The 21,880-nt window shown below is 47.3% G+C and overlaps 8 protein-coding genes, 3 non-coding genes and 1 pseudogene; 4 read left to right on the forward strand and 8 right to left on the reverse strand.

The window, feature by feature from the left end:
* Window positions 1-141: 141 nt before the first annotated feature.
* CNAG_06628 (aldehyde dehydrogenase (NAD)) lies at window positions 142-2,452 on the reverse strand. XM_012195352.1 has 6 exons: window positions 2,176-2,452; window positions 1,804-2,122; window positions 1,518-1,750; window positions 1,230-1,467; window positions 938-1,180; window positions 142-750 (listed from the first exon to the last, which is right to left on the reverse strand). Exons 1-6 carry the CDS (start codon window positions 2,298-2,300, stop codon window positions 388-390), a joined length of 1,521 nt encoding a protein of 506 aa, XP_012050742.1. The 5' UTR covers window positions 2,301-2,452; the 3' UTR covers window positions 142-387.
* A 169-nt stretch (window positions 2,453-2,621) lies between these two features.
* On the forward strand, window positions 2,622-3,022 carry CNAG_12639. XR_001045945.1 has 1 exon: window positions 2,622-3,022. It is a non-coding gene; the product is annotated as a hypothetical RNA (non-coding RNA).
* Window positions 3,023-3,326: 304 nt separating this feature from the next.
* CNAG_06629 (hypothetical protein) lies at window positions 3,327-4,383 on the reverse strand (the record flags this gene model as incomplete). Its single annotated transcript, XM_012194907.1, has 2 exons — window positions 3,327-3,810; window positions 3,877-4,383. The coding sequence occupies one exon, from the start codon at window positions 4,381-4,383 to the stop codon at window positions 3,883-3,885; it is 501 nt and encodes a 166-aa protein (XP_012050297.1). The 3' UTR covers window positions 3,327-3,810; window positions 3,877-3,882.
* A 162-nt stretch (window positions 4,384-4,545) lies between these two features.
* Window positions 4,546-4,618, reverse strand: CNAG_10077 (annotated as a pseudogene). Its single transcript has one exon. The product of its transcript is annotated as a tRNA-OTHER (tRNA).
* Window positions 4,619-4,647: 29 nt separating this feature from the next.
* On the reverse strand, window positions 4,648-7,308 carry CNAG_06630 (import inner membrane translocase subunit tim44). XM_012195353.1 has 5 exons: window positions 6,920-7,308; window positions 6,512-6,870; window positions 6,133-6,463; window positions 5,785-6,084; window positions 4,648-5,727 (listed from the first exon to the last, which is right to left on the reverse strand). The coding sequence occupies exons 1-5, from the start codon at window positions 7,259-7,261 to the stop codon at window positions 5,695-5,697; spliced, it is 1,365 nt and encodes a 454-aa protein (XP_012050743.1). The 5' UTR covers window positions 7,262-7,308; the 3' UTR covers window positions 4,648-5,694.
* A 204-nt stretch (window positions 7,309-7,512) lies between these two features.
* Window positions 7,513-10,332, forward strand: CNAG_06631 (myosin heavy chain). XM_012195354.1 has 4 exons: window positions 7,513-7,624; window positions 7,677-8,744; window positions 8,802-9,335; window positions 9,384-10,332. Exons 1-4 carry the CDS (start codon window positions 7,565-7,567, stop codon window positions 10,128-10,130), a joined length of 2,409 nt encoding a protein of 802 aa, XP_012050744.1. The 5' UTR covers window positions 7,513-7,564; the 3' UTR covers window positions 10,131-10,332.
* On the reverse strand, window positions 10,189-12,946 carry CNAG_06632 (Atypical/ABC1 protein kinase). XM_012194908.1 has 11 exons: window positions 12,431-12,946; window positions 12,358-12,377; window positions 11,869-12,295; window positions 11,769-11,809; window positions 11,705-11,714; window positions 11,449-11,646; window positions 11,221-11,395; window positions 11,017-11,162; window positions 10,801-10,960; window positions 10,503-10,752; window positions 10,189-10,442 (listed from the first exon to the last, which is right to left on the reverse strand). Exons 1-11 carry the CDS (start codon window positions 12,700-12,702, stop codon window positions 10,330-10,332), a joined length of 1,812 nt encoding a protein of 603 aa, XP_012050298.1. The 5' UTR covers window positions 12,703-12,946; the 3' UTR covers window positions 10,189-10,329.
* A 132-nt stretch (window positions 12,947-13,078) lies between these two features.
* Window positions 13,079-13,169, reverse strand: CNAG_10078. The gene has a single exon. It is a non-coding gene; the product is annotated as a tRNA-Lys (tRNA).
* Window positions 13,170-14,766: 1,597 nt separating this feature from the next.
* Window positions 14,767-16,248, reverse strand: CNAG_06633 (small subunit ribosomal protein S15). XM_012195355.1 has 6 exons: window positions 16,170-16,248; window positions 15,997-16,002; window positions 15,727-15,849; window positions 15,457-15,642; window positions 15,280-15,404; window positions 14,767-15,226 (listed from the first exon to the last, which is right to left on the reverse strand). Exons 2-6 carry the CDS (start codon window positions 15,997-15,999, stop codon window positions 15,211-15,213), a joined length of 453 nt encoding a protein of 150 aa, XP_012050745.1. The 5' UTR covers window positions 16,000-16,002; window positions 16,170-16,248; the 3' UTR covers window positions 14,767-15,210.
* Window positions 16,249-16,490: 242 nt separating this feature from the next.
* On the forward strand, window positions 16,491-16,663 carry CNAG_12640. The gene has a single exon (XR_001045946.1). It is a non-coding gene; the product is annotated as a hypothetical RNA (non-coding RNA).
* Window positions 16,662-18,888, reverse strand: CNAG_06634 (DNA polymerase epsilon subunit B). XM_012195356.1 has 10 exons: window positions 18,790-18,888; window positions 18,660-18,731; window positions 18,532-18,601; window positions 18,421-18,482; window positions 18,243-18,364; window positions 18,113-18,194; window positions 17,680-18,066; window positions 17,116-17,631; window positions 16,805-17,067; window positions 16,662-16,753 (listed from the first exon to the last, which is right to left on the reverse strand). The coding sequence occupies exons 1-10, from the start codon at window positions 18,820-18,822 to the stop codon at window positions 16,735-16,737; spliced, it is 1,626 nt and encodes a 541-aa protein (XP_012050746.1). The 5' UTR covers window positions 18,823-18,888; the 3' UTR covers window positions 16,662-16,734.
* Window positions 18,889-19,097: 209 nt separating this feature from the next.
* On the forward strand, window positions 19,098-21,839 carry CNAG_06635 (CCR4-NOT transcription complex subunit 3). XM_012194909.1 has 6 exons: window positions 19,098-19,165; window positions 19,214-19,821; window positions 19,871-20,873; window positions 21,090-21,177; window positions 21,234-21,567; window positions 21,622-21,839. Exons 1-6 carry the CDS (start codon window positions 19,144-19,146, stop codon window positions 21,643-21,645), a joined length of 2,079 nt encoding a protein of 692 aa, XP_012050299.1. The 5' UTR covers window positions 19,098-19,143; the 3' UTR covers window positions 21,646-21,839.
* The last annotated feature ends 41 nt before the right edge of the window (window positions 21,840-21,880 follow it).

Consider the following 21,880-nt stretch of genomic DNA (forward strand, 5'->3'; position numbering starts at 1 on the left):
TTGCATATGGTGCCGACAGACGACGCCACAACTCTCGACCAATTAACATTGTCCTTGATGATGTAAGTGCCATCAGAGTCGTGAGTGGCGTTCTTCTACATCTATTCCTTCTAATAAGCGGACTCGATGATTGTGTATGACTTTTACATTATCTGAACCCATGTACTTTTTCATGACCAGGTGTACAACTAGCTATTAAGCTGCAAAACCGGTGAGAGCTTGATACATACGTTCAGATGGTAGACAGAGAGGGACGTTGTTGACATACACTGCTGCATGGACCAGTACGTACTAATATATACAGAAGTTTTAAAACCCGAAAAGATCCTTTACACAAGTACTCTGAATCCACTCTTGCCTCCTTTTTGTTTTGATTCAAACCAACGCTTACGAAGGGATAGCGCACTTGGCACCGACGTTGATCTGGACAGCCTTGATTTCGGTGTAGTTCTCGAGAGCGTACTCTCCCAGTTCTCGACCGAGACCGGACTGCTTGAAACCACCGAACGGCACTTGGGGGTGAAGCTCATTGTAGCAGTTGACCCAGACGGTACCAGCCTTGAGCTTGCCGGCGACTCGGCTGGCTCGAGCGATATTGGAAGTGAAGACAGCGGAAGCAAGACCGTAGACAGAGTCGTTGGCGGCTTCAAGAGCCTCCTCCTCGGTCTCAAAGGGAGTGACAACGACCACAGGGCCGAAGATCTCCTCCTTCACGATCTTCATGTTGGCGGTGACGTCGCCGAAAACAGTCTAATAGAAGGAAAAAGAATCAAATGTTAGCATGCAGTGCAATCGACCAAAAGAAGTTGTATGATTATGGGCGCGGGGTAACATTGAACCGAAGTCCGGAATCGATGAATACCTCGGGCACCGGTCGGCATTGTACCGTTCGGCATAATACAATGCCGCCCGATAGCATGGATGGAATGCGACTTACAGGCTCAATGAAGTAACCCTTGTCACCGTGTCGCTTGCCACCAGTGATGACAGTAGCACCCTCCTGTTTGCCGTGGTCGACATAGCTCATGATTCGCTCAGCCTGAATCTGAGAAACCTGAGGACCCTGGTAGGTGTTGGGGTCGAAGGGGTCTCCGACCTTGAGCTTGGAGGTTTGCTCCTTGAAGGCCTTGACAAACTTATCATAGATAGGCTTCTGGACGTAGATTCGAGAACCGGCACACTATGATTGGTCAGCATGAAATTCAGTGTTCAAATCAAAAGCTACTCACGCAAGTCTGACCGTGGTTGAAGAAGATACCCTGAGCGGAATACTTGACAGCTTCCTCGAAGTCGGCGTCCTCAAAGATGATGTTGGCGCTCTTACCACCGAGCTCAAGGGTGACCTTCTTGATGTTGGACTTGGAAGCCTCCTCCATAACCTTTCGGCCGACGGCGGTGGAACCAGTGAAAGCGACCTTGTCGATGGCGGGGTGACTAGCAAGAGCATTACCGACAGTCTGACCGTAACTAGCAAGGAGTCAGAATGGGGAGATCAATTAATTGTAAAGTCTACTTACCCAACAACAACGTTAATAACACCCTTGGGGAGACCAGCCTCATTGAAGAGCTTAGTCATGTACATGGCAGTCAAAGGAGTAAGCTCTGAAGGCTTGATAACGACAGTGTTACCAGCAGCAAGAGCCGGAGCAATCTTCCACGAGAACATGAGAAGAGGGAAGTTCCAGGGGATAATTTGACCGCAAACACCGACAGGTTCATGGAGGGTGTAGGTGAGCTTAGAAGAAGAGGTCTGGGAGAAAGTTAGTCAGCGATTATGTCGTATAATATCAAAGTCTTGCTCACCTCAATAACCTTGCCGTGGATCTTGTCCGCCCATCCACCGTAGTACCTAAATGTTCTGGCAGATTCGATAACGTCGAAGGCCTTGGCAGCGCCGAAAGTTTTGCCGTTGTCGAGAGCTTCAAGAGAAGCAAGGATATCAAGGTCCCGCTCCATCAACTCGGCAATCTTGATGAGGTACTCTCCTCGTTTGAAACCGGGGATGCTGAGACCCCAAGAGTTGTTGAAAGCATTGTGGGCAGCCTCGACAGCCTTGTTAACGTCGGCCTCCAAACCCTCGGGAATTTTGGTAAGGACCTCGCCCGTAGTGGGATTGTAAACGCTGAGACGACATTAGACACTGTAGATTGCAATGGGCAAGAAACACGAGCTCACTCAATGGTCTTGGCGTTCTTGTCGGCGGAAGTGGACCATTCGCCGTTGATATAAATACCGGTAGGGACCTCGACCTTGCCCTTATAGCCGGCGTGGTTGAATTCGTGAGTGAATGTGGGAGCCATCTTGATAATTAACTTGTGTGCGTTAAAGTAATAAATAACACAGACAGATAGGGTTAGGGAGGAGATGGGGATGTGTCAATCAAGGCTATATATACTAATTCGTGCCGCAAAAGAAGACAGTTCGGTTTTAATGAGGTTGCCGGTAACCTGGTAGATTATGCATTGGTCATTTGAGGTGCAATACCGGCCCGGGAATTGAGAAAGGCCCAGTGAGGACCCTGAGCCCCATACAAAATGGTTCCGCAACCTCCACCTCCACCTTCTTTCGGGTAATCTAATGTCCCGAAGGCGCGTATGTTCTTTTCGCTCAGCCACATCCCCAATTCCGCCACTTTCAGTTGCTGGCTCGCATTTACTTGGGGGATCTTTAATTAGATAAGCCTCCACCGCCAAATGCTCGCCATCGTAATATTATGCTGATCTTGATGATGTGGCTCTGTTGAAAAGCGTTTTCCGACTGCTGCTCTTTAATGCCGAATCTGGTCGGTACTTACCATCTTCCATATAAGCGTTATCTAATAGAGCCAGCCAGCCGACAGCGTATCACTGCAGATATGCCCGTGGACTAGCGGGGGATTGTCATCCAGTTCCCCATAATACGCTAATTCCGCTAAAACGCCACTCATAATTACCACCTACCCCCTAATACATATCATATAGAGCCAGAACGTGCATTTTTATCATGCATGCTTCCATCTCCTGGGTGGCGTTACCATTACATGAATAACCGGAGACGTGGTCAACCCCGAGCGTGAGACTGATGAAATCAATGCAACAACCCTTGAAGGCGATGAGGAAATTCGAAAGATGTGAGGACTTCTGAACTATTCTTCTCCTTCTCCCAAGTGCAGAGTGCCGAAGACCCCTCACCGGGCCCCGATGACGAGTCCAAATCTACTGACTAAGAATACTGCTACTGAGGATAGAGAAGAAAGAGCGCGCGGCCCATACGTATGATGCTGCATTGTACTTACACCTCATACATGATGGCGTCAAGGGTGGCTCCTCCGAACTCGTAGCTGGGGGTTTAAGCCCTCATGATAATAAAGGAATTAAATTATATGACATATTTCCAGTGGTTCTTCTCCCCTTTTTGTCCTGCGCTGATGATGGCAATGCATCCTCAACAAGCGCTGACAATAGCCATTGCAAATCAAGGATCTCGACTGCACTCCCGTCTAAAGCTATGTTTAACAGCAACAGTATGACTCCCCCATTGACGGTTAAAGGCATTGAAATATTGGCCTTGACCTTATGCACTAGCTACGAGTGTCTACAGCTTGCGCAGGCATCGCATCAGTATGGTCCAGCCAGCAACGGCAGGGAGACCATCATATTGACCCATTCTGCAAACTCCTTATTGGATTGCGGCTCGTCTGTAATCTTCTTGAGGTAGTGTTCATAAGCCGGGGAAAGCTTCCCTTTCTCCGCTTCCAAACGGCGGACCTCCTCTGTCTCATCAGAACTGTTTGTGCCAAAGTTTGCGGAAGTTAATTTGGTAGGACATAACCTTATGAGTTTCATCAGTTCCCATGTTGTATAATTGATTGTGTTCATTGTAATGTTGAATACCCACTCTTCTTCAGTATCCGTAATCATTGCCAACACTTTGCACCATTCCAAGATGGATTCGACCTTCGCTTCTATGTTCTTCCAGCCGTCTATCCCATTTTTCTTTGGACGCGGGGACGAGATCAAACGTCAAGTCATGAACCGGGTATACATATACCATATCCCGAATACTGGCGTTGCGCACTATGAGGTGGAAGGGACGCAAGGCCTCTACTAGATCAAAGGTAAAATGAAGAGGTTCACGGGCGACTGACTCAGACAGGTCGTCTGGAATATGTAGACAGAGGCTTCCGAAAGATTGCCACGCATCTTCGAACGCCATCAATGGTGGAAGCCATCGTGCAGCCTCCTCCAGGAGGTTTCGTATGAGCTCTCCTCCCAATGAAACGCCTGTCATGTCTTGAAAGAGCTTGGAATCAGGACGAGAGATGAGCTCAAACCGACCCACCGGTATGGTATAGGTCCCAAAAGTGTCAGCCTCTCGGGCGAAACTTTCTAATGCATCTGTCATCCTGAGAAGGGCATTGGCAGTCTGTATCCAAAGGCAATGACACCGCTTCAATAGCATAATTTTGAGCGCCGGGATGACACTTGAAGAACGGAATATTTCCATCCGTCATCCCTGTGAACGCTGGAAACTCAGTAAAACTTTCGTAAGATTTGCATATTATTACGAGGTAGAGCGGGTTCGAACCGCCTTAACCCTCCTTGACAAAGAGGTTCATTGCCAATTATGATACTACCTCACATACTTTTATTAATTATATACTTTAAAGGGGAGTAAATATTAATTATGTTATATTAAATACAATATAGTAGTTGTGTTACTGATACATGTAGATCTGTTAGTAGAATATTTGGCATAATACCTAGTACTACAGCTACAATAAGCATAGGAGCTAGAAGCATAAATTCTCGTCGTGACATATCCTTAGGGTATGTTAGATACTTTGAGAATGAACCAAATGCTAGTAAAGCAATCCTCATCCTTCCATTCTTTGGAAAACGTGGACTGTTTCATGTCTCCCCCGAGAGATGCTGGTTTCTGGTTATCACGAGCATCTGCCATGCCCTCGAATACGGCCTCAACGCTTCCATCGTGAAAGAGTAAATTTTTGGTGCAATTGGTACATGTGAATTTCGTAAATCTTGGGTGATAGACGAAGAATAGTGGTGAAGTGCGAGCAACAACATCTCCTCACAAGGTAACGGAAGATGAGTTTAGTCACTTCAGGCGGGAAAGGTGAGAGAGTGAGGATATTGTCAGATGGTAAGGGGCTTGCCGGATTGACACAAGGGCTGGACATTTCGCCAGAAGGCATGTGTCAATGTGGGTCAACGAGAGTAAATAGATGCAATAATTCGGATAGATGATTAGGGGGCGTGCTGATGATTTTTGGCGTCGAGGCTCTGTAGGTATTCGGCAAGCCCGGGAAACGCACTGCAGATGTTGATTGCGGATGATTGAATTGGATAATTGAAGCCGGCGTGTATCAAATGGGAACATATTGTTGTCAGGAAGATGGAAACAAATGTGACTGACCTATTGCGTTTCAAGCACACTTTTCTCCTAACTCATTGGAGCGGGTGGAGAACTGTGACATAAATCTCTCCCCAAAACTAAGATGTCGGCTTACAATTGAACAACACAGATAAGTCATGCTGCATAAAAAAAAATGTCCATGCTACTCGTTTCATCTTTTCCAAACGATCATGGTCGTCATGAGTGTGTCCTGACCTCAGTATGTTCAGCGGACAATTATTGGGAAAGGTCTCTTGAATCGAATGGTGTTATTATGCATGCAATGATCCTGCAAGTCATCTACAGTCCACCCCTGGCGCCCCTCCTAGCCATCTACGTTCCATCAGCATATGCACAGCAGCGATCAGAAGAGAGAGAAAGGAAACTCACCTCAACAACCTTCCAGCCGCCAGTCAACTCATTGTCCAACTCTGACTCCAACCTCGTAACCACCATCGCGTACCTGCACTGCTCGACATCATCCTCTGATCCAACAACAACCTTTCCGGTCTTGGCTGATCGGAAGAGGAGTTGTTCTTGGGTGGCAAAGGTAATGACGAACACTGGGATGTTGTTCTCGAGCATTTTGCCGTGAGCAATGTCAACGTGCTTGATGTCGAGGATCTTAGAGTCGGAAACAAGGCCCTGCTTGATGAACTGGCCCATGGTCGCCCAAAGGACGTTAAAGGTCTATAGAGTGTCAGTCTGGTTGTGTATCAACAGAGTTTTTTGACTGACAGCTTCACCGCACCAAGCCTTCAAGCTTTCTCTATCTGCACTCAAATACGCATCGACAACTTCAGGTACAATGTACTCTCTCAACTCCCCAGTCCACCTGTCCATCCTAAAGTTGGGGTCTAAAGCCTTCATGGCACGGATGACCTGTGCGGTTTCGTTTTCTTCGAACAAAGAGCCGACCTTAGTACCAATCGTTCGAATGACAGAAACGAAGGGAGAGTCAGACTCGTAGTAGTTCTCCATCATACGTTGATAGGTGGGGGATTCCTTGATAAACGCAAGACGGGAGACGGACTCGGGCTTGTCGGAGAGAACAAGAGCCTCACCAGCTCTACAGCGGGATCAGCTGATGTCGATATATGAAAAGCACTCAACTCACTCAGGATTCTCCTCGACCCTCTTGACGGCAGTCCTTCCAGCTTTCTTAGCTCTCATCTCCCTCTTCCTTCTCCTAGCCTCCTTTTCTTCGTAACCACCATATCTACTCCCAACACCACTCTCATCTTCAAAGGCTTCTTCGATACTCTCCGCCATCAACTTGTACGCCTTTGTGTCTCTAATGGGCGCAGTAGCGCTAGAGGCGGCAGAAACAAAACGGTTGGTAGCGGCAGAGATGGCCTTGAGAACTTCGGAATCGGCGAGAGCGTGCTGGACAGCGTCGTGCACGGAGATACCAGCCTTTTGAAGATCACCGACTGCAGATTGAATTCGAGGGTTGTTTTTAATCAAGTTGGTGAGCTAGACAAAATCAGCAATTGCGTGTGGATTATCTATTCAACCTGCTCACCCTGGTCTTCTCATATACATCCTTGGCCCTCTTCATAGCAGCACTGTCGGCGAACTTGTCAACATCACCTTGCAACTGCTTGACATTGTCCTGCCACCCCTTGTTCTTCTCAATCTCCTCCTTTAAGACTTGGGTAAAGACGGCCCAGGGAGATCGAGGGGTGATTGGCTCATCGTTGGTTGACTTCTTCTTTTGTGATTGTTGTTCAGACTTTTTTGACTCGTCCAAGAGACGGGCCGTAGATGAGATGGGACGGAGCGACTGGGGAGGGAGGAATCGGCGAGCGGGCAGTTGTTGTTGTCGGAGTCGAAGAGCGCGAAGGAAGACTGGTCGAGAGTGCATTTTGTGCTTTTTTTTTTATACGAAGATGTAGAAATATGATGTTTTTACAAGTATACGACAATTTGCCTCCCATACGACTTTTCGCGCAATCAATTCTATCGGACTCTGTCGGCAATTGCGTGTCCACCATGTCCAGTTAACCTCGGCCAAAACGGACATTTTAGCCCTGTGTCCGGATTCAAAGGTCCGTCCCCCGCGATGTGTCCGGTACGACTCTGCGATTCCACTCGTCCTATTTACCACGCTCGCGACTCTACTGCTCGATACATTGAGATCGCTCACAACTTTCTCAATAAAAGAGCAATGGCAGAAGACAAGGCCAAAGAAGAAAGGGCAAAACAGGCAGAGAGAGCGAGGAAGTTGGTACGTAATACAGTTCACAACAGCGGTTTGAACTACAGCTCACACACCGTAGCTCGCTCAGAGAAAGAAGAAGAAGGCAGCAGAGGCTGGCACAGCGTCGGAATCTCAGACACCTGCTTCAGCAGATACTCTTGCTTTCACATCAACAAGGACAAGCTTGGATGATGCGCAGCCAGAGAGTGAGAAATCCAAGAAGGCTGACGCTAAAGACCAAGGAATTAAATCAGTCGATGTAAATGAAGAGACTGAAGTGGTAGAGGAAGAAACACCGCAAGAGACGGATATGAAAGAAGAGCCGCAACCAATAGCTCGCGTCGGAGAAGCTGCTGCACCGAACCAGGAAACGCCCGATAGACCGATGGCTTTAGAAGAAGAAACGTCTATGCCAGAACCGCCCAAGGAGTCGAAGAAGAGCAAGAAGAAGGCTGCTAAGAAAGAAAAACAAGAGGCTGCTAAAGCTGCCTCAGAAGCGGAAGCAGAAACCAAAATCGAGGTAGATGAGGGGACTGAGAGAGCGACCGAAGACATTGCCCAGGTGGAGCAACCTCCCGCCGGGAGCTCGCAGGATGAGACCAGGGCAACTGAGACGCCGGAAACCGTGAAATCAACACCCGAGGCTTCAAGTCTTGAACTTAAACCTCAACTTAAAGCACATGGGACTGCCAAACACACAGAGGAAACCTCCAACGACTCCTTGGCTAATCTTCAAGAAACTGTATCCCTTCTCCTCAACGAACGATCTGAACTCCAATCCCAGCTATCCTCCCTTCGCTCTGAGTTTGAAACGGCCCAGGGAGACACGAAGCTCTTGGAACAAGGGCGAGAGTTAATAAAGGGTCTGGAGGAGGAGAAACGATCACTAGAATTTCAATTGAACGAGGCGCAGGATAAGGCGGCCAGAATCGAGGGTTTGGAAAGGCAAGTGAAGAGCACTGAAAATGAGTTAGAGGGGGTGAAGAAGACGAAGGAATATCTGCAGGAAGAAAAGGAACGATTGGAGTCGGAACTTGTGGTGCAACGAGATGCTGAGAAAGAAAGAGTTGTAGAACTGGAAAAGGCCGTTGAAAGGTCAAGGGAAAGGGAAGGTGGTCTTGAAGCTGAAATCAGGAGGTTACGGCAGGTGTGTCCATTCTTTAACATTCGCAATTTTACCCACAGGCTGATCTGTCAATGACAGAGTCATAACGAACTTTCAAACAACCTTTCCAATCTAGCCGCTGACCTTGACTCCCTTCGGTCTTCTTCAGCTCTTACAGAGTCGACTCTTGCGGATCTCCAAGCCGCCCACACCACTCTCCGATCTGTCCATGATCAGCTCAATAGCGACCACTCCACCCTCAAAGACGAACATTCGCAACTATCTTCCAAACATTCTTTACTTCAAGATACGCATTCCTCTACAAACACCGCTCTTAAGTCTCTCCAGGACACACATACCTCTTTGCAATCCGAGCTTGAATCCATCAAATCCAAATTAAATAACGCCACGAAACGCGCAGACACCGCCGAGAAGCGGAAGGCGGCTTTGCAAAATGATAACGAGGAATTATTTAAGCAGCTTGAGGAGGTGCGGGAGAAGGTGGTGCAAGCAATGGAAGAGAAGGCAGTGTTGGCTAGCGAGGTGGAAGAATGGGAGATGAAGGGCAAAGGATGGGAAAGGACGAAGGCGGAGATGGAGAAGGTTCTAGAAGTGAAAGATGCTGAAGCTATGGTATGTCGAAACGGGCGTCAGGGATTAATAGGCGCTGACTGTTTATAGGACCTTCACGACCAAGTGTCATCACTTGCAGAAGAAAACTCTTCCAGAGCCGAACAAATCACTTCTCTCTCCTCCCAGCTTTCCAAGGCTCAAGAACAGATCTACTCCCTCCAATCATCCCTCCTTGCCTCACAAGCTGCTGCCATCCCTCTCCCCGCTTCCCCCTTAGCGTCCACCTCTGCCATTAGTCCCTCTCAGGAAAACCCCGACGCATTGAGTACCGCTGAAGCCGCCCATGCGCTGGAAGTGAGTAACCTCACAGCTGTCATCCGTAGCTTGGAAGACGGATTGTACAAGCGTGAAATGCGATTACATGAATTGGAGAGGCAGATAATGAACCTTTCTGGTCGACCTGCGACGTACAGGTCCACGAGCGGGGGCAGTAGTGGGACCAAGGGATACTTCTTCTCGCCGCCTGATCAAGAGCCATCAGCTCCCCAATCGCCAACTGTTGCTCCTAAGCCGAGGTTAAATCCTGTAGACGCCATCCTCCCTCCCTCAGTACGACATAAACGTCAGGTATCTCTCAATGCTCTGAAAGCGCGAATGGAGCCTAGCGTAAGCCTTAAAGGTGCTTCACCGCTGAGAGGTTCGCGGACGATAGCTGAGGTCAAAGAAGAAGCTAGTATTGGAGACGAAGGAAGGCGAGAAAGTGTGGACGGTAGGAGCGTTGGTGTGAGAAAACAATTCGGAGACGAGATCATGTTTTGCTGTCCTGCGTGTGATGGTGATCTCATCACACTTTAAATGATTTCACATATCGAAAATGATTAAAAATAACGCGTAAACAAAGAATGAAACATTACTTGGATTCATGAGTGGAAGAAAAGGGACGGAGGTATAGATTCACCCATGCATACATCATATACATATTTAGCAACAACATGGTCCTGTCCTTAGAATTAATGATTTGCTCTTTTCTAGTCATTGAGGTGATAAGAGGTGCTTAGCCCAAGAAGACTTGATCGTCAATTTCTATTCCAAACTCTTCCTTTGCCATTGCCTCAAACTGCGCCTGTATTCTATCTTCCCAGCTTCCTTTTTCTCGTGGGATAAGTTCTGTAGACAAGACGTTAGGTGGCTATTGTCCACACATCCCAGCAAAAAACCTGTGCTCACTCTGCTTCAAGGTTGTCAACCAGAACGCTATATTCACGATACTCAAAGTAAACCTAAAGACAAACGCATCCCATCTATCGCGCAACCACATTGTCAAACCGACGTTATGCAACGAACGCGAGTTGGTGAGGGAACGAGTATAGCCTATAGATGCCCACTTAGCGGTGAGATTGATTCGTGAGGAAGGGGAGCCGAGTATTTGGTTATTGGCCTGCATCATTCTCTGGCAGCGAGATAAGAAAATTAACTCCTGTGGATGGCCGTCAGACTGATTCAAATATTATTGTACTAAACTGACTCTTGGTATCAATTGCTCATTCTCTAACATTGTTTTCAGTCTTCGCTTCAGTTCTACCTGTTGTTGATACTTGTCCTCTTCCGTGGGTTTCGAATCATTTTTAGGTCTTGCCTTGTCTTTGCGCACTTGGAAAGGTCGAAGAAGAATAGCAGAGGCGAACCTGCAGACGAAAAGTTAAATCAGACTTACTAGTTCTAAGTTTAGTGGTGATCTTACAAGTTGGGATCGAGGGCGATACCCCATTTCTTCGCGATACTTTCTATTGTAGGGATATCAATGACGAAAAGGGACCTCCATAATCTGCAATAGTCCTCACGGAACTGCTGGGGCAGCTCAATGTACAGTCCATGATCTATCAAAACCTGGTCGAATTTTAGGTCAATGTTACGAACTTGGATTTAAAGACCAAGGATTACTTACTATTTGCGGTTTCCCTTTCTTGGTAGGATGAGGTCGTACCAGGATATTTCCTGGATGGGGGTCACAATGAACGAATCCCCACGAAAAAGTCATAGCCGACATTGTCGATATGGCTAAATCCATTACTTCGCGAAGATTTAGGCCCCAGTCTTCAAGCTGCTCCTTATCGTTCAAACTACATTATCTAGCGTCAGTCGCTCCCCGAACCAAAGCGAAAAGCCGACATACCGGCATCCGTCGACCCACTCCATAACCATCACACGATCACTTTCCTGGCAGCCCTCATCTTTCCCGTATACCCGAGGAACATATACATCGCCCCTGAGCTCCGTAGTACGTTCCAGAAACTCGGCACATCGCCTAGCGTTAGAAGCTTCGTGGATAAAGGAGGTCTCAAAACGCATCTGGTTGGAGACATATTTAGCCCTAGACAGACGTTAGCATGGGAACAACTACAGATGTGGCAGTTTACAGAAGCGCTTACACGAAATACACTATTCGTGGCATATCAGCTTATGTACACAAAGTTAAGGAGTTCAAGGACTTACTGGGCATATCAAACAGCTTCTCCGACAACCACATGAGCGATCTAGATATTTAGGACCTTCAGATATCTGCAAAGCTGTTTCCTCCCAGGTGATAGCTTACCTGTAGCTAAACAGATCCCATTCCATTTGCTTCGCGATGGCTGGCTTTTGCACCTTAACCGCCACCACCTTTCCTGGTCTTTCATCTCCCACCCCAGGTTTCAGTACTGCTTTATGAACTTGAGCCACTGATGCTGAAGCGAGAGGATCCCTTGAGAATTCTTGAAAGATATCTTCGGGTCTGACGCCCAAATCTTTCATGAATACCCCTACAACCTCGTCATACGACACTGCGGGCGCTCGATCGAAAACATGGCCAAAGGCTTCTCGGTAAGGTTTGGGAAGAAGAGCCGCTTGCAATCCAAGCGCTTGACCAAGTTTCAGATAAAGTCCTTGATTAATATCAATGACCCATCTTAAACGATTAGCCACCCGTGTATGAAGCGCTTCTATCTCATCTGCTTTGGAGGGGGCAAAATTGATTTTATCTATTGAGCAGTCAGTTTAGAAAGCCAACCAAGCATGTGAGAATTCTCTTGGCTATACTGACAGTCTAGTGTGCACAAAATACTGCAGCACAGTGTCAGAGGAGCTCTCAGAAACCAAGACAAAAAAGCACAAACCCGATATAACCAGTCCTCAAACTCCTGGTCAGAGCACTTGCGTTTACCTCCTTATCGTAAACATAAACCACACCTCCTCCAGCTCCTAAAATAGCCATTCTCCTAGCCCATATGGTAAATTTTGATTTCTCCTGTCCAGGTACTTGGCGTGTCGAAGTAGAAGATACCCGAGGAAAGCTGGCTCCAGGTCTAAAAGGGAACAATCGCCCTCCTCCGGCAACGGCCAAGCCGTTTGCAGGTACTGTTTGGCGTGGCAGTCTAGGTAACATCATCTGCACCTCCTTTTTCCGATTGCTCGTCTGCGAGCTCTTAAGGGGTTGGGAGATGTATCCGTCGACTGGCAGATGGGCGAAATGTCTCAAGAGAAGGCAAAGAAGATCGAGTTCGACCGGCGGTAATAAGTTAAACGATTCTCGGAATCTTGACGTCAGCGTTCTGCCTTATCAGTCCATCTCAATCGGTTCAAAAGTTTTTATGTATGAGAGTGTTTTCTCATACAACGAGTGCGCCCTCGAAGAAGGCAGAAAATGGCTCATATTCATGCAAAAGCCGCTAGGTAAACTTCGCGGGAAGAACAATTAAAAATATATGCAAACGAGTAGCACAGTATGAGGTGTTAAAAAAAGACAAAAAGAATTGTTGTATCTTAGCCTTCGACGGGGCTCGAACCCGTGATCGCCCGATATAAGCTTGTGAAAGCTTAAAAGTCGGACGCTGTAACCAACTCAGCTACGAAGGCTTTGATGTCCGTCATACCTATTACAGTACTATGTTGCTAGTTATGTCTGTCAAAACAACATTGTTCTGCTACCTAATTTATTGTGTCAACATCAGATCGTATACTACTACGCACGGTCCGACGTACATATATTGCAGATAGCTTTGCAATTTCTCCTTCTTGTCGCGAGCTGTCGCTGTTGCGTAATATCTCACCATTTCTTAGCTTCATCAAGACTATGCTTGATTACCACCATGATTGCAGCCAAACAAAAACACTGATAACATCGTAATCCGTTTCTTTACTAACTTGTAGACCTCGTCATACACAACATCCACACAACTTCGAATCAAACAACATGTCTGCAAGTGACTTAATGCATACCAGCAGCTAATTTAAGAAAATATAAGAACCGTTGGCCATGGGCCGCTATTCATCCGAGAAATTCTAGATAATTAAGGTATTCAAGGGGACTGATAGCAGTGGCTTGTTGCTTACCCCATTTTATCAACATCCTCGCATTATCCTGCTCTGTATACAATAAATACTCCCACACTCTTTACCAGGTCGTGGCGCCTGACGAAGGTAACTGCCTCATGTTATGGCGTCCGATGATGGTGAATCGGATAACCCAACTCCGAATGTCATCAAATGTGGGAGGAAGTGGTAGAAGCTCTTGTTTCCAAGTTGGGGACCACTGTCCGCCATGACCTCATCCTCTTCTGCGATAGCTTTCCATTTCACATCCCTCTCAAGAGGATACTTCCGCGCAACACAATGTAGGCGACTTATTTTGTCGGAAGCCGAAGCCCTGAAGGCATGCAAAGCTTCCATTCTGCTCGTATGATTAAGTAGAGCGAGCGTATGTCTAGCATCAAGACGCCCTCTCTTTATGCTAGAGTATGGGATGGGGTTATCGGATTGACCCTTGGGCTTGAATAAATGACTGCCTGGCAATCATCATTCAAACATTCACCAATTTGGGGACAAATACCTTCATTCTTATCCTACTTTCGGCATGTCCATCTGTATTTTGAGTGTCCTCAAAATTGGACTCATATTTTTCTCGCCAATTTCATTCGAAGTTGCATGATATTAAACCCGTCACGGAGCCGTGGATATCCATTTGATGGGTCAAGTTAAGATATCTATTTTTGTCGATCTCAAGTCACCAACGATAACTGTTAACACCAGAGACCGCACGTCACACTGTGTCACACTGTGTCACACTGTTCGAATAACGAGTATTGTTGCATGTCAATGCGGCTGTAGCTGAAAGGGGCAAAGCATTACTTCACTCTACATAAATTAGCCATGTAAGCCATTATACGATAAAATTTCTGTACGTGAGCCAAGGACTGACGGCTAGCATTCACGGTTTCCTTCATCCAGAAACAAAGAAGGATCTTTCCTCTAGCAGACGTCGTGGAGATGACTGGCATCGGTTCCTGGAGAACTTTCGATGACTCTCGAGTATTAACCCCTTCCCCTGGGCTTAGCAAATTACTTAACAGACGTGCTATTGAAGCAGGCAGAACGCGAATTAGTCGGAAATGAAGCTCTCAGGGCGTTCATGGGACTTGCACTATATGCAGCAGGTTGTTGCGCAGCATGCCGACGGCCATACTCAGCCTACATGTATATTGATTAGCAAAAGTGATGCCCCAGTCAGCATCCATGAATTTGAACATGACTTGAATATGTGCATCTTTCTTGCCGATGGCTCCGACAAATGTAGACAATGCAGCAGATTAATGATTGACATGCAGTTCAAGCAGTTTGAAATTAGCAGTCCCGACAAGATGCCACCGATGAAATCTTAACATTGATTATGCAACTGTGCGGCGAATTGGTCATGAAATGTGGCTGACCCAACATCAAGCGGTTAACAGATAATCAGCATCCTTTCCAGACGTTTCCTCTCATGCTCAACTCCCGGCTCTTTCTGAAAATTTTGACGTTTTTGATCCCTGCCATCTGGGATGAGAAAGGGATCGTATCTGCATCCTCGATACAAGCCCAGCTAGCCCTACATATACACCCAGAACTTCTAACCGCATCCTTACTTGAGGGGAACGCTGTGAAAAATATTAGCCCGGATAAATGGAATCGTGCCATCAATGCAACGTACAATCGAGAGTCCTTCATGTTGGCACCTCGAGAGTGACCGACAGGCTTGTAAGTGATGGAGAATTCACCGAGGTAGTGGCCAGTCATCTCAGGCTTAACCTCGACGGTGGTGAAGGTCTTGCCGTTCTGAGCAGAAAATGAGACTTCGTTTCATTCGTATGCTTGCGAGATCACTCACGTAGACACCAACAACGGAACCAATCATCTCGGGCACGATGATCATGTCTCGGAGGTGGGTCTTAACCATAGCAGGCTTCTCGTTGGGGCCGGCCTCAGTCTTGGCCTTTCGGAGCTTCTTGATGAGACCCATGGGTCGTCGCTTAAGACCTCGCTGGAACCTCCTTCGGGCACGGGCGTGGACGAGCTGTAAATTTGAAAGCCAAATGGTGGAGAGCGACAAATTCGATATCAGCGCCACTCCTCACTCTAATCGATAGAGGTCACCCACGTTGATGAACTCCTCGTTGGAAAGGTCGAGGAGGTTCTCAAGCTCGACACCCCTGTATTGGTACTTCTTGAAAGACCTGGAGGCCTTCTTGGCAGCGGCTTCCTCTTGAGTAGTGAACTCAGCCTGGCGAAGAAGTAGTCAGCGTCCATATAATTTCCCACAGCCTTTTCTTTGCCATTCGTTGTCTCCCATTGCTTCTTTAACCCTCTTGCTAATACTTTCTCTACTTCGTTTCGTTTCCCCATGAAATCGCCTCTGAACCAAACTCACCATTTTCTATTGTCCGACGTTACCCAGTAATCAATTACCAAGTCACAAGAGTCCAAATCAAACACGTTATAAATGTCGATTGGATCGAGATCGAAAGGGAGATGGGCGTATAAGGAAAAGAACCTATGGTCAGCAGAACACCCTGAGATATATGTATACGGGATAGGACATACGATTCTTGATGCGTAAAGAGAAAGAGAAAAGAACCAAAAAGAAGAGACAACGAAACCTCGAATCGGTGGGGGCGACAAGCAGAGCCCAAAACGCGGAAGGAATTTCGCCAATTTTGCTCTCACATCCGGAGTTTGTCGGCGTTTCCTTTTAATTCCGTTCTGATTCCGCCTGCCTGCCTCGGCCTCCTCCGTCGTCCTCAGTAGTTTCCATGTGGCATTTTTGAACCTAATTGATGCCGCCGTTATTCTGCTGCCGGCCACTTGCTCGGCGGGCTGCAAAGAAAGGATACAAATCTTTTGAGTTTCAAAACCAACCTCGATGCACCGTATAGCGGTGCTCTCTCCCCCCGACCTCTTTTACGGGACGGTGAGAAACGGAGCGGGGTAAGAATAATCCTTTGGCGGGTTGATCTACTAGGCACTTTCTGTGCTTGGATAGGTTGCTGATTGTGCTCGAAAGTCAGTAATTCTTTGGGATACTCGACATAATTTCAAGGTCTATTAGATGTGTTATAATGCATGACGATCTTATAGTACAATAGCAGTTCAAACAGAGTTGAAACAATTATTCCATGGTCAAGACACTGCTGCACATTCAGTTCCAAGGTTAAAAGCTACTAGACAACAATACTCACCTTCGCTCACTTCTGCCTGCAGCAGGATAGTACATACTCCATTCAAACTCCCACCCATCTTCTCCGATTCCGCCCACAAACTTGCCCGGGTTAAAAACGTGACACCCTTCGTAAGTGAGCTCATATCGTTCGTACTTATCTGCCAAGACTACGGCAGAAGGCATGGGGTACAGGCGCAAAGCGTGATCGTATTCCCAAAGAGTGGGGCGGACAGAAATAGGAAGAGGCGAGAGATGTGCTTGGTCCAAAATAGTTTGAACGAGCTATCTGTATATTAACAATGACTGGACAAGGGTGTTGTGAATACTCACATATCGCTTCATGTTCATCTCCTCCCCCTCTTTGACCACAACCAAATTTCGCATCATCTTTCCCATCAAATCCTCTCTACAGATCACAATCTCCATTCCAAAGTATTTTAATCGACATGGATTACTGACAAATTTTGCGTTCGGTATACGGTTCGATAAACGCGTGGTGAATGCTGAAGGAAGAGAGGGACGAGGAAGGGTAGTGCTCGACCAAGGGTCTGAAGGGCCGGGAACAAAGACAAAATGTGAGGAATGAAGCAGGGGAATGGATTGAAGAAGCTCTGCAAGATAATTAAATCCTCGACTATATCTTTTGAGCCCGTCCTGGCCCTCCCATCCGCCTTGACAGAAGTTACCGCAAAGTACAAACACCATCGGTCGGTACTCGGCAGTGTTAGCATACCCTTCAAACATCTGGCGCAGGGCAGGCATAGTTCTCGGATGATCGAGCCAGACATCGGATAGAATAACAAAAGATATCTGAGTGTTGGCAAGTACTGTAGGGTTGAATTTTTGCTATTTCAAGTTAGTTCTTCTTTCAATATGCAGCGGAAATTACCGCACCTCTTCCTTCAGAGATACGGCACCACCTCCCAAAAAGTCCACGTGCCCATGTAAGGACCTCGCGATGTCTCTTCTTTCACTCGGAGGATGTCCCATAGCCAAGACGCGAACCGTTTCCTCCACTGTGTACTGTCCTTCTATCAAGACCATACACCCCTCAGTGAACAGCCCTTCACCGGGAACAGCATCTTCCATATCCAGAACAACTCGACTTTCCCCATCTTCAAGACATAGCTTGCCCTCTTCGTTGCGCGCGAGCATTCCGAATAACAAAAAAAGCTGACCAGCACGGCCTAAGAGGTTGCGGATAGACGTCAATTTGAGATAGTTGGCACGATCGTGACCACCAATAGCGGGTGGTGTAAAGTTTTCATTACGAAGGATGATCTGCACGACATAAGGACAGCTTGAGGATGAACAAATAATAACTGACCTCTTTGATAATGGCCCAACGTTCACGAAGAAAGCTCGCCCTTGAACTAGCCTGACCAGCGACGGAAGGTTGAGCCTTGGATCTACAGCTTGATCAGTCTTGTTTTTAAACTTGGAATCATGTGACGCACTGGACAAAACCTGATCGTACAGGGTCATATCTCATAGCAGGCATATCAAAAGAGTCTACGACAGAGAAATGTGATTCAACGTTCACTTCAGAAGGGTCTGCTACTTGTGTGTCTTCTGTTGTCTGTGGGCATATCAGCTTTGTGGATTTTACGATGGTACAAGCAGTATGGAGCTCACGCCAAGCTGGAGATTTTCGTAAGCCTTTTTCAAAGCTTGCAATGACACCAATGATGATGAATCTGAAATACGTGAGTATGTAATACTGTATCCTGCAGCAAATGAACGCACCTTCAGCTTTCAAGTACTCTTTTGCCCAAAATTCGAGACCAACCACCCATTCATCCTCAGGAATCTCATTCTAACCTAACCATTAGCTGCATTCATAGGTCGGCTAAAAAGGATTCGAAATTACGGACCTCCATAAGGACTTCTTCGATATAATGCAGGGCCGGAGCAGGCAGTGTCAAGGAGTGCTTGGTCGAAAAGACCTAGTAATACAAAGTCAGTCCTTCCTCTGAAGGGGATTTAACCAGACAAAGACCTTACCTTAACGATCGCTGAACGCATTTGATTCACCATCCTGCTCTACTATGCCGGTTATTTATTCTCCTATGAGCTGCAGACTGACCGAGATTTCAATTCTAAAGATCGCGTCCTCATTTTGATCACTTGCGTCCCATAAACGCGTCGATTCACGAGGGTGGAGGCCTTAGGTGGGTGTTTACATAACTTTTGCCTTAAGTTATCTTTGTAGGCACGCGCTTTTTGTGCAGTATCTCACGTGCCTAGTAATAGCTTGTCCGTCCTTCTGTTGGTGGTCGATCAGCCGGGCCGTTGCCATCAGCAAAGAGATCTTTTGCTTGTTTTTTCTTCGGTACACAGCGTAAGTAGCGACAAACTATGGCGTTAAGAAAGCTGCAAGGTGAGTGAACTGGCCGGTACCGTGGGCAACATGCTGAATATCAGTCAGCGGAAATCGACCGCACCCTTAAATCGGTCGCCACGGGTGTGGAGGTGTTCGAAGCTACCTTCGACAAACTCAACTATGCCACCAATACAACCCAGAAGGACAAACTCGAAAATGATCTCAAGACCCAAATTAAAAAATTGCAGCGTATGCGAGATCAGATCAAGGCTTGGCTCGGTAACGGCGACATCAAAGACAAGACGGCGTTGCTCGAGAACAGGCGGTTGATTGAAACCCAGATGGAAAGGTTCAAGGCACTAGAAAAAGAAACCAAGATGAAGGCTTTCTCCAAGGAAGGGTTGATCGCCCAGTCTAAGCTGGATCCTGCAGAAAAGGCTAAGCGAGATATGATTGATTGGATCGGATCAACTACCGACGAACTATCAAGACAAATCGAGCAGACAGAGGCAGAAGTCGAATCTCTCCAGATGGGCAAGAAGAAGAAGCAGGCTGGAGAGAGGCTGGATGAGCTTGAAGAATTAAATGAGAGGAGAGAATGGCATATCGGAAGACTGGAGGTTGTCCAGAGGATGTTGGAAAACGGACAACTAACAGTTGGAGATGTCGAGGACATCCAAGAAGATGTCAAATACTTCCTTGAAGCGAACATGGTACGTCATGTCTCCATCTCCCCTAGCTCTCGCTGACGCCTTACCACAGGAAGAAGACTTTGACTTTGACAACGGTATCTACGACGAACTCAATCTTCAAGATGAGGAAGACTTCCACGATTATCTCCACGAACATCCGTCCGCAACCGATGAGCCCGAACCCGAACCCGAGCCCATTGCCTCCGCACCGGTACCAAAAACCCCTGCTAAGGAAAAAGAAGACAAGAAAGCCACCCCTCACCGGTTGTCTAAATCTGAATCTCGAGACAAGGAGGAGGAAATCCCTCCCAGTCCTATGGTGGTGAAGAAGACGCCCTCAAGAAAGACAACCTTGGATAAGGACAAGAAGGACAAGAAGGACAAAGAGAAGGAAGACAAGGAGCGTAAGGATCTCGAGCGGGAAGAAAAAGAGAGGGAAGAAAGGTCCTCAAGCAGTCAACCTACTCCTTCCAAACCTGTTCCTCTTCCTCCCATCAAGTATGCTGCCGCTGCTGCCGCCGCCGTCGGGGGTACAGTTTCTGCTTCTGCGCCATCTCAAACAAGTCTCTCCGCTCCCTCTGAAAATTCCAGGGATGAGACTGTTGCTTCTCCAGATGAAATAGCTGCCGCCCCAATCTCTAGCTCGTTACCCCCACCACCTCCCGGACTTTCGCGTTCGCCTTCCCAGGCTGCTACTCCCCAAGTCTCTTCCCCTGGGACACCGGGCCTTCAATCTCATGCGCCAAGCATTGGCACCGGAGCAGCTGACGTGGCTACTCCCAGTCAAGCACCCGGAAGCGCTATCCCTCCTCCAGGCTATCCTCTGCCACCATCTTCATCTTCTGCCGAGTCTTCTCGTGCAGCTGCCCAAGCTCAAGTTGCCGCTGAACAAGCTCAGGCACAGGCTCAGGCTCAAGCCCAAGCACTCGCCCAGGCCCAAGCTCAAGCACAGACTCAAAGCCAGCTCTCTGCTGCCCAGATCCAAGCCCAATTGCAGGCTGCTCAAGACGTTCAAGGTCAAGCTGGAGTCATGGGTAATTTGATGCAAAGCTTTGAAGTCGCTAAAGAGATTTGTGAGTATGAATGTTTTGTATGTGGGTGCGGATGGGGGTGTGTATTTCATTACCCCCCTGGATGGGGGAAGGGCAAAGGTAAAGGGAGAAGGAAATGCCCTGGCCCTCATCCGGGCGCCACGAAGATGGATTGGAAAAGGAGGGCAGAGGAGGGTGAGAGGGGGAGACCCAGTTTGTGCTTGTGAATAGTTTTGCTGACGTGAATAATGGCGGTAGCCAAGCGACGTTCAGACGATGCGAACGAGTTGCATGCCGCTTTAGAAGATAGTTTTGCTAACGCTCCTCAACAAATGGACGCTGAGCCGTAAGCCCATCGTCACTTGATTGTTCTCGATATACCTGCTAACCTTCTCCAACTAGTCCTCGCTATTACCACCCTCAAAACCCCATCAAAACTCCATCATACTATCCTCAGTCTCGGCTTCCTATACTCGAAGACAAGTCTATCTATTCTCGTCTCGAACTTGACCAATTATTCTACATCTTCTACTATATGACTGGCACATACGAACAATGGCTCGCCGCTAGGGAATTGAAAAAGCAAAGTTGGAGGTTCCATAAGCAATATTTGACTTGGTTCCAGCGAGCGCACAACCCGCAAGCCATTACAAGTGATTATGAGCAAGGAGGATATTATTATTTCGATTGGGAGAACAGTTGGTGTCAGAGGAGAAAGAGTGATTTCAGGTTTGAAGTGAGTTTTTTTTTTTGTAATGTGGTGTGACATTTAGCTGACACGGCGATATAGTACCGATGGTTATCAGATCACTAGTTCTCTTCTTTGAGACGAAGCGATAAGATGGAATTGGGAATGCATATTGTAGTTTTCTGATTTTTTCTAATTTAATGTCGCTGAAGGGCCTCGGGCGTGGCGCGTACTCGCGACTTGCAACGCATATGGATATCAACAAAGTTAACAATAGCAAGGATCAAGTGCCAGAGATAAGAGAGATAGCAGACGTGTGGCAATTTCGTGTCTGATGTACGAATCAGCTGAACGGGTCAGG

Source organism: Cryptococcus neoformans, chromosome 7 (genome assembly GCF_000149245.1).
Source record: "Cryptococcus neoformans var. grubii H99 chromosome 7, complete sequence".
NCBI lineage: Eukaryota > Fungi > Basidiomycota > Tremellomycetes > Tremellales > Cryptococcaceae > Cryptococcus > Cryptococcus neoformans.

Bases quoted from the DNA above. Each gene is read 5' to 3' on its own strand.
- CNAG_06633 (XM_012195355.1), bottom strand. The intron at 15,643-15,726 runs GTGGGTGACCTC...TCAAATTTACAG, and splicing joins CCAACGAGGAGTTCATCAAC to CTCGTCCACGCCCGTGCCCG. The intron at 15,405-15,456 runs GTGAGTGATCTC...TTTTCTGCTCAG, and splicing joins GTTCCGTTGTTGGTGTCTAC to AACGGCAAGACCTTCACCAC.
- CNAG_06630 (XM_012195353.1), bottom strand. From the start codon at position 7,261: ATGCACTCTCGACCAGTCTTCCTTCGCGCTCTTCGACTCCGACAACAA. The intron at 6,464-6,511 runs GTGAGTTGAGTG...ATCCCGCTGTAG, and splicing joins AGGGTCGAGGAGAATCCTGA to AGCTGGTGAGGCTCTTGTTC. The intron at 6,085-6,132 runs GTCAGTCAAAAA...GACACTCTATAG, and splicing joins AGGCTTGGTGCGGTGAAGCT to ACCTTTAACGTCCTTTGGGC.
- CNAG_06634 (XM_012195356.1), bottom strand. From the start codon at position 18,822: ATGGTGAATCAAATGCGTTCAGCGATCGTTAAG. The intron at 18,067-18,112 runs GTCAGTTATTAT...TATGTCGTGCAG, and splicing joins GTTGGGCCATTATCAAAGAG to ATCATCCTTCGTAATGAAAA. The intron at 17,068-17,115 runs GTGAGTATTCAC...ATATACAGATAG, and splicing joins AGATGAACATGAAGCGATAT to CTCGTTCAAACTATTTTGGA.
- CNAG_06631 (XM_012195354.1), top strand. From the start codon at position 7,565: ATGGCAGAAGACAAGGCCAAAGAAGAAAGGGCAAAACAGGCAGAGAGA. The intron at 8,745-8,801 runs GTGTGTCCATTC...TGTCAATGACAG, and splicing joins AAATCAGGAGGTTACGGCAG to AGTCATAACGAACTTTCAAA. The intron at 9,336-9,383 runs GTATGTCGAAAC...GACTGTTTATAG, and splicing joins TGAAAGATGCTGAAGCTATG to GACCTTCACGACCAAGTGTC.
- CNAG_06635 (XM_012194909.1), top strand. From the start codon at position 19,144: ATGGCGTTAAGAAAGCTGCAAG. The intron at 19,822-19,870 runs GTACGTCATGTC...GCCTTACCACAG, and splicing joins ACTTCCTTGAAGCGAACATG to GAAGAAGACTTTGACTTTGA. The intron at 21,568-21,621 runs GTGAGTTTTTTT...ACGGCGATATAG, and splicing joins AGAGTGATTTCAGGTTTGAA to TACCGATGGTTATCAGATCA.
- CNAG_06632 (XM_012194908.1), bottom strand. From the start codon at position 12,702: ATGATGTTACCTAGACTGCCACGCCAAACAGTACCTGCAAACGGCTTG. The intron at 11,163-11,220 runs GTAAGTAATCCT...AAATTCGACCAG, and splicing joins AGAAAGGGAAACCGCAAATA to GTTTTGATAGATCATGGACT. The intron at 10,443-10,502 runs GTGAGCACAGGT...TCTTGTCTACAG, and splicing joins GTTGACAACCTTGAAGCAGA to AACTTATCCCACGAGAAAAA.
- CNAG_06628 (XM_012195352.1), bottom strand. From the start codon at position 2,300: ATGGCTCCCACATTCACTCACGAATTCAACCACGCCGGCTATAAGGGC. The intron at 2,123-2,175 runs GTGAGCTCGTGT...ATGTCGTCTCAG, and splicing joins AAGAACGCCAAGACCATTGA to CGTTTACAATCCCACTACGG. The intron at 1,468-1,517 runs GTAAGTAGACTT...ACTCCTTGCTAG, and splicing joins GTTATTAACGTTGTTGTTGG to TTACGGTCAGACTGTCGGTA.